Source organism: Pygocentrus nattereri, chromosome 20 (genome assembly GCF_015220715.1).
Source record: "Pygocentrus nattereri isolate fPygNat1 chromosome 20, fPygNat1.pri, whole genome shotgun sequence".
Lineage (NCBI taxonomy): Eukaryota > Metazoa > Chordata > Actinopteri > Characiformes > Serrasalmidae > Pygocentrus > Pygocentrus nattereri.
In genome coordinates, this window is record NC_051230.1 from 21,846,792 (window position 1) to 21,855,478 (window position 8,687).

An 8,687-nucleotide genomic window follows, 5' to 3' on the forward strand; every position below is an offset into this window, starting at 1 on the left:
GTGACTACATATACTTAATTAAGTACGTCTTAAAGAGAAGTGTTATTAATAATAGTTAAGGACAAAGGCTGTGTTTGATCTTTCTGCTGAAGTTTCAGATCTGCTTGTTCTTCAAAAAATCTGCAGTAACTTCATGTTTGCATTTTCTTGGAAAATGATTATTTTTGCCAGATATGGTTTTGTTTTTCTGCTACTTCAAGAATGCATAAAGCTTCTGAAATAGGAGAGCGTTGTAAGTGTCCAGCTTTGAAAGCCTGTTTGCAGGTAGGTATGTTTTATCTCATGGTACTCTAGGGTACAACATGAGATGAGGAAACCAACTGTTGGAAAAAGCATTGTCTTCTCATATTTATGTAACTGTTGTAACACATTGCACAAATCTGCAATTGTGCTTTTTTTTAACACTAAATTGCACCCTGGTGGTCTTTTTTTTACTAAAATCTTTTTGAACTTTGAATCAGAGATGGAAACGGAATCCATGCCATAGAGGAGTTAAAAACAAATGCCCATTTTTCCCATGGAATTTCACTTGTTTGAGTGACAACTTGCAAGGTCCTTTGAATAAAAGTTTATAAACTTTAAATTATGTAAAGTCCTCAGATACATTTAGAACGAGTCTGTTGACTAGCTTGGAAAACAGTGATAAAGCTATATATATTTATATATATTTATACATATTATATAATGCTGGATGAAATTTATGTAATCTACCATAAGATCACTGCTGGAGTGTCACGGAAAGTACTGCATTATATGTTTAGAAAGACATTTGCTTTAAGAAAATGAATAACAGTTTGAACAAAATTCAGGATCACTGTACATTTCTTTTATTTGTTAGCTTTGTAGCTTTAGTCCAAAACTGTAAAAAAAAAACAAAAAAAACCTTGACACTAAATGTGTTATCTGATCAATTACACTTAGTTTGATTTGAGTGTTCTGTGGATGACTACTTCAAAGCTAGCATCCTCTCTGAATGATGTTGGAAAGCCAACAGCATCTAAAATCAAGAGCCCACGTCATAAAACAAGACAGAATGACAATAGATTTTAATTTTTTTTTATTATTTATTGTTTCACTCTTCATATCTGTACAAATACCATCAAACTTTGTATATACATATGACATTTACATTAAAAAAATACAAAACTATATATTTTTAACTGAATCTTGTATTCATTTTGTGATGTCTGAAAATAAAAATGCATTTTGAAAACAATGCGAGCAAAGAAAAGTGATAACATTTGATATACTGATACCCGATCCTGTATCACGTGAGCTTGGAGAAAGCAGTATGGAGCAGAATGTTGGCAAAAACAATAGCACATGTTAATGGCACATTTTTGACAATCAAGTATCACCCAAGTTGATTTATGCTCTATAGCTGAATACATGAAACTGCTAAAGAACAAAAGCTAACTGAACATCTCACAAAAACAAATACAAAAAAAAAGTTTCTGTCTTGAGAAATGGCTCATGTTCAAATATTACTGTGCTGCATTGTACAGCAAATCGTTGAAGAACCATTGAGAAAATCCCTTTGGTCTGTTATAGTGAAGAGTAAACAAAACCAGAAACAGGTTATGTACATTAAAGAGTGACATATTTTCCCCCAATAAATAAACACACAGGCAAACATGCAGTTAAGTGTGAAATAAACATCTGTGATATAGAATGGACAGTGATAAGCAGATTTTTACAGCTCAGGGAATGCAATTTACAGCTTGCAGAAGACTTACACTTTACATGGTAGCTTTTTTTTTTTCCAACCTCACAATAAATAACACTGCTTCTCTTTGGACAAATATACTTCTTCATAATAAAAAAAAAAGACAACAAAACAAGTGAACACAAAATAACATGATAGAGATAGTAAGTCAGACATTGTAAATGTATAAATTATAAAACAAAAAACACTGTATAAATAAACATCTATCAGACTGAACTATATGTATACTTCCTTTTTTTTTCTTTGAAAAATAAATTAGCATACACATTTGTACAGTGTGGACATGTTTCCTTTCCCACAGGACTGTTTCCACTGATTTGATGGCAGTTTTATCCGTCCAGTATTGGCGATAAATGGATATAAGCCATGTAGTCCTGGTCATCATCATCATCGTCGTCCTCCTCCTGGTCTTCCGTAATGGCTATATGGGAGAATACATGGTAGCTGTTGTATGAATAAAGACCACAACAGCGCAGAATCTAAGTGAATGTTTGTCTTTTTTTTTTTTTGCTCAGCCTTCTGTGAATGCCACAATCTAGCTTTGTCTTTTAGGCAGATTTGGCAGCGGCAGTGCACTCTGCCCCTCCCGTCCCCCTCACCAACCCAGCCCACCCCAATTATGCAACAAGCTTTACATAATGAAGAAAGTCAGTACTGTGACAATAGAGGGTGATCGGAGAGTTCAATGGCTCAGGTCTAATTTCGCAGATTCCTGAAAAAGGAAAAAAAAAGTGCTTGTGTGTTATAGGATTGGCTCTTTTTTTTCTGGTTTCCATCTAAAACTCTGAACAACAGTTACTGCTGCTTAACTAGGATGGCATCCTGTGCCCTAAGATGACTTTATCAGACTGGCATAGTAGTGGCACAGCTTTGAGGTATATTCTTCTACAGAAACGTTTACATTGGGGACTAATAAAAGAAAAGAAAATGACAGAGCAACAGAACGAAATAGACAGTCCCTCATAATCCATATGAACACTGAGAAGAAAACATTCACAGCAAACCTGCGAAATACAAATTCGTATCCTTGGTAGATTTTTACTAGCCTAGTAGAAATGAGAAAAGCATTGCTCTACAGACTAGAAAGTCCTTCTGCTTGTCCTGCAAACTGTAAAATGCTCGATTAATTCCATGAGGTGATCATAAAGTTGGTCCTTTGGAATTACTGTTGTACCTTATTATTAGGAGGTCCAAGCACTTAGGGAATATTTCACAAAGTGGGATTTCTGGGCTAGCCAGACAAATTAAGCCCTAAATTGAGATTCATCCAACAGCAATGTCCCTCAGCTCTTTTCCTATTAGAAAGGCTCAATTTTAGGCTTAGATTATCTGGCAAAACTGTAAATAACCCCCCTAGTTCTGGACTGGAATTTTGTTAGCCAGACTTTTTTTGCCAGTCTCACCATAAACTGGAATGTTGCTAAACTATTAGTGGACCAGAGAGTATTTGATGACATATGGAGCCATCTTTGTCTAAATAGGTAGCCTATAGCGTAACATAACTTAAACACTGGCACCAATGTTACAATCACCTTATGCTTATTTAGAACATGGATGCTGCTGTTTTCCTGACCCTCATACAGATTGGCAGGGCTATGTATGTCATGGAGACATAGTGCATTTTGAAATGATTGATTACAGCCAGAAGCAAACAAAAAATGAAAACAAACAATACAAAATTAATAAACAAAATTACATGATTATCATGAAATAAGCAACGTGACCATAGAATTTACAAGCTATCGTGATATGGTGTGCTGTAAGTCTCTGGATTAAAAACTACAACAATTTCAAAAGAATCATAATAAAAAAGGATAAGGCAGCCGGTTGGGTAACATGACAACTCAGTAGAATGAGGATAAAAATGTTACATGTTCTAGCTGCAAAAGTTAGTCTGCTCATATATTCTTGTTAGTTATATGCAGTAAATTAGTATGTCAAATGACTCCCAAAAATGAGCCAAAAATGTAATACAAATCCTTTTTACTGTGTTTACATGGTGTATATCTATTCACGAAGCTGATTATTCCTGCCAATGTATTTATTTTTGCAAAACAAATTTGCAGAATGCAGCATTGAATGAAGTCAGCCCAAGAGGACATGCAAAAAAAAAACAAACAAACAAAAAAAAAACTTCCCTTCTTGAGTCCTTTTCTGTAGCTTAGCTCTGACCAATGGGAGGGTTTTTGCAAAGCGTTTGTGAAGAAAGAGCAAGGAGGGAGGGATGCAGGGGTTGTGTATTGGTGGTGGTGAGGCTGGGAGTGTAGCATTGGATTGTCTTTTTTTTTTTTTTTTTTTTTTTTTTTTTTTTTTTAATTGGGTGTTACTTACAGTTGCAAGATCCTGAATGCTTAACCTCCAGAAGAACTCCCAAAGAGCATGCAGCTTGCTTCATGGCGCACACACTGGGGTACGAGGTGTTGTCGCTGGCGCACACCGCCTCATCCGAGCGGCTCTCGGGACAGGTCTCTTCGCACAGGGCACAGCGGCCTCGGCCCATCCGAGTGTCCCACAGACACTTCTTCCCCGCGCTGCACTGGATATCATCACATGATTTGGCTTCTGCAAGTAAATTAAAAGCCACCTTAAATATTTGACATTTTTACATTGTTGTGATGTTTAAACCCACATTATAGCTCCCCACACAATGTCATTGTAGTTACTGAGTAGTGACTCTTAAGGTTAATATCTGAACAATAAGCCTGGGATTTGAGGGGTTAACAGCACTTGGGAGGTAGAAGTTGCACAAAAGGGGTTGGAAGGCAAGTTACACTCAGTTTGTAATAAGAGACAGGCTGGTGTTGCCAACATCAGGAAGCAATTAGACACCCACGACTTTGCTTTGCAAATAATAATTGCAAACACGATTGTCATGAGAGTATGAAAGGTCAGAATTTGTTTGGAATGTTGGCATGGTTGCATATGCACATAAACTGCTAGTTGGAAAATAAGTCACTGAAGCCCACCTCCCACTCCCCCACCACCACCACCACTTTGAAAGTCTGCGTACAATAAGCTTTCTGAACTTCATCTACCCTCTAAACTTCATGCTCAACTGGGATCAACAAATGCAACATTGTTTTCCCATTCGCCACTCACTGATGCATTTTCCCTCATAGGCCACTCCGATGGATCTGCCCAGTAAGCACGTGGCTCTTCTTAGATGGCAGGCGCTGGCGTAGATGATGCCATCATTGCCACAGAGGTACTGGTCTGGTGACGTGACCTCAGGGCACACGCGGTTGCACGTCACGCAGTAGGCGTTGTTGGTCTGGTCCACTACGCACGTCGAGCTGCCCGGGCAAAGCACATCACGGCATGTCTCTGCAAAAACCAAAGGCAAACGCTAAGGGCTACTGTTTCACTATCGTTTTCCCCCCGCATGTTGTTTGCCAATTGCCAGTTGCTTGTTACACTACTGACTGCCTTGACAGTAGTGTTCCCCAAGTGCAGTCTCTCAGATTTCAGTATCACTTGGAATTAAAGACTTCTCCGTCAGTTATTTTGTCCTAACTTGGAGTTTCACCAAATTTGATGTCTTATTAAGTTGAGACTTGGACAGCATTTATACCCTAGCTCCTAGTATGTATGTACTTTTAACTCTGCTAACTGTAGAAGACTAAAAAGAACATGCATAAAATCTTGAATTGCTTTTTTAACTCCTTTAACTGCAAGTGTATCTTTCAAGCATTCATTTTAAGACATATTCAGTGATTACATTTACTACTGTGTATTTTTCTGACTAATATGTAAGTAGCTACATTAGCTGATTGGGATGAAATTGAAGTTATTTAAAACATAACTTATGAGTACTTACTTTTGCATTTGCCATGGTATTGCACCTCTAGATCAGGGTGCCCTTTGCACTTGGACTTCAGCAGGGCGCATTCGTCCCGGTAGGTTTTTCCATCTGATCCACACACGGGCCCCTTCCAGGTGATGTTGGAGCAGTCGGGGGCGCAGACACAACGCGGCTTGCTCCTCCTGTTCATCTTGCATTTCTTTCCAGGGCCACAGTCCACGTTGTCACATGTCTCTAAAAATCGACCACAGGCCAAGGGGCAAAAGGACGTTAGACAACTTGGTAGTAGAATGGTGATTCGGTTTGGTAATCTAAATTCAACATATTAACCCATACATAAATTAAAACCTGCTCCATAGTGTTGCTGTTTTTAGTTGAGCACACAACTACCATTGTATAACAATGAAAAATGTATTATAGCTGTAGGAACAAAACCTTGTATCTCCATTTTTTCCATCTTCATTTTTTTGGCCTAATGTGAGAATACCTACTGCTCTTTACATTATGTGAAAATTTGATGACAAACCAATAGAAATGCTCCTAAATTGCATGAAATAAAATCTCTTAACATTAACTTACATTAAAAGTAAAGAATGTTAGTCCTTTGTCTGTAGTCTGTATCTTAGATCTGACAAATGGTGGGGTTTCTGCAAAGCATTTGTGAAGAAAGTGGGTTGCTGGGGTTGTGTATTGATGGTGGTGAGGCTGGGAGTCTAACATTGGATTGTCTTATTTTTATTTTTCTATTTTGCGTTACTTACTTGCTTTGAAAACTCCAGCTGTTTTTTTTACATTATGTGAACATTTGATGCCAAATGAACCAATAGAAGTCCAAAGTTACATTTACTTACACTGAAAGTTAAGAATATTTTATTTCTCTCGTGTAAAGTATTTTGGATCCAACAGCAACGTTGTGCTCTTGACGTATCACTGAATGGCATTCAATATGCCAATATTATTATGTCAAGACACCTGATGAATATGGGCCAACTTGTGTGCAATGACTTTGATCCATATCTTACAATACATTCCAAAACTTCATGCTTCCAAATTGCTATTAATTAACACAAATGTGCCACACTTGCCCCCCCAACAGCCAGACAATGCTACCTCTACCTTTACAGGGTATGCAGTTTGGAGCTCCCCCGTTGAAGATGGTCCACCTGAACAGGGTGCTGTTGGGCACATCTTCCTCAGTCCAAAATGTCCCGAGCCTTCCACTCCTACAGCACTCTTCCCTGCTCATGCCGGGCATGTAGAGGACCTGGCATCTCCCGTTCCTTCCTTGCTGGAGCCAGCAGTTGCCAGCTGGGAAACCGAAAAAAGAGGAGGGGGAGGAAAAAAAGAAAAACAGAAAGCCAGTCGCATTAAAGTCTGAAGCCAATGACCCAGACACAACACGTGCAGGCTGTATTAGCTGGAAGCTGCCCCGCTCCCCCCTCCCCCTCTCTATTTTGTCTGATTTCTCAGTAATGCGACTGTTTTACACTTGCATGCCTGAACCCAGACAAACTCAACGGGGCTGCCCCTTTCGGTCTCTAGGACTTTTCCCGTCGCCCGTGTTCGTTTTCCCCCCTTTTCCCCCTCTTTTCTTTCGACCGAGCGATTTTTTTGGACGGAGGCAGTGCCAGACTGACAGCCTCGTACCTATTTAAACAATGTGCAGTCTAGACTCCACTTCCTCAGGCTCCCACTTAGACCAGACTGCTCAGGCTAGACCGTTAGCGCTACATCACGGCTTGGGGGTTTTTTCGTTTTTTTATGCCAAAATCAGTAAAAATATGCCGTTATTGCCGCTTTTAATGTTTCTCAGAATAATCAGCCCTCTTGTCTGTGAGGTCGAGTCGAAAGGAGAATTTATATTCACTGTCATTTTCCTTTATTTATTAAATTAGAGGGAGACACCAGCGCCAGACGATCCTATTAAAGCGTTTAACAAACTTTTTTTTTTGGTTTAAAAAAAAAAAACGTGCCATCTGACGATAAATCCAGAAAACGACTGTAATCAACGAACACCTGAGCATCAGATAATAAATGGTAGGCAGTTGTGTTGAATTGTGCCCAATGACTTGAATTTTGGAAAGCAAGCGAGACGTCGGTGCCAAATAATAATAATAATAATAATGATTATTATTATAAAGTAATATTATTATTAATGATAAAAACCTGTATTCGCGGGGGTCAGTTTTCTTTTTTTTGGGGTGGGGAGTGGGGTGGGGGGGGGGGTCATGTTAAAAGGGAGCTCAAAATAAAACACCTCACATTTCTTGGATTCCTGTAAATTATCTTTCTGCAGTCCAGTTCAGGTCGTGGGTGTCACCGCTGGTCAGCAATGGTGTCTCCTGGACGACTGACAGTTTCTGTGTGGCCTCTTGTTGCATTTCAAGCAACTTTATTTAAGCAGGTCGCCTCCTCAGCTAACGGCCTTTATTCCCCCTCCTTCTGTAATCTCGCTGCACATTCAAGGTGGACTAACTGAGCACACCTGCCTCGCTGTCAGCAGCTTCACAGCCAACCGCTTTAACCAGCACCACCACACACACAGAACTTTTGAACAGCCTCACTCACTTGAGCAGACAGCTGGCAGCAGACAGTGGAGAAACGGCACACGCCAAAAACTCACCTTGCACTTTGTGGTCTGCAGTGAAATGCCAGAGCCAGAGGAGCAGCAGGAGCAGGATCCGGAGCTGAAGGACTGGTAGCATCCTTAGCATGGTCAAGGCAAAGTGGAATAGGATATGGAGCAGCAGCAGCAGCAGCAGCAGCAGCGCAAAAGTAATCTGCTTAAAGGAGGCAGTGCTGAATGAATGCTTGACTGTGTGAGTGTGCCACCTCTTTTTAAGTGTATAAGGGGGTCTAAGGGCCGACTGTCTGTAGTGGGCGGGCTTTTCACTCCGTGGAGGTGGGGAGAAGGGAGGAGTTTGTCTTTCTTTTTTTTTTTTAAGCCCCCCCCCCCCCCTTCCTTCTTCTTCTTCTTCAGTCCTAATCAGGTGACATGTACTTGCAACTTTCTCCAGTCACACTGAAGTGTACTTGATGGCTGTGGGACTGGGATCATCCACTGGGATCAAAAGTTGAGCGAAATAAAGAAGTGAGTGCTCACATGAGGCTTGTGGTGATGTGGGCTGGACTTCTGTCAGCTCGGAGGATGGAGATCCG

At 40.1% G+C, this 8,687-nt stretch overlaps 1 protein-coding gene across 2 annotated transcripts; it reads right to left on the reverse strand.

Annotated features, from left to right (window-relative positions):
* Nucleotides 1–1,042: 1,042 nt before the first annotated feature.
* Nucleotides 1,043–8,361, reverse strand: fsta (follistatin a). 2 transcript variants are annotated; one of them, XM_017716056.2, is made up of 6 exons: nucleotides 8,152–8,361; nucleotides 6,645–6,836; nucleotides 5,544–5,762; nucleotides 4,826–5,050; nucleotides 4,058–4,288; nucleotides 1,043–2,147 (listed from the first exon to the last, which is right to left on the reverse strand). In XM_017716056.2, exons 1-6 carry the CDS (start codon nucleotides 8,240–8,242, stop codon nucleotides 2,056–2,058), a joined length of 1,050 nt encoding a protein of 349 aa, XP_017571545.1. In that variant the 5' UTR covers nucleotides 8,243–8,361; the 3' UTR covers nucleotides 1,043–2,055. The 2 variants fall into 2 exon arrangements, with proteins under 2 accessions (XP_017571545.1, XP_017571547.1); XM_017716058.2 differs by lacking the exon at nucleotides 1,043–2,147 and adding an exon at nucleotides 2,338–2,438.
* Nucleotides 8,362–8,687: the final 326 nt, after the last annotated feature.

Bases quoted from the DNA above. Each gene is read 5' to 3' on its own strand.
- fsta (XM_017716056.2), bottom strand. From the start codon at position 8,242: ATGCTAAGGATGCTACCAGTCCTTCAGCTCCGGATCCTGCTCCTGCTG. The intron at 5,051-5,543 runs GTAAGTACTCAT...TGGTTTTTGCAG, and splicing joins ATACCATGGCAAATGCAAAA to AGACATGCCGTGATGTGCTT. The intron at 4,289-4,825 runs GTGAGTGGCGAA...ATTTACTTGCAG, and splicing joins CTATGAGGGAAAATGCATCA to AAGCCAAATCATGTGATGAT.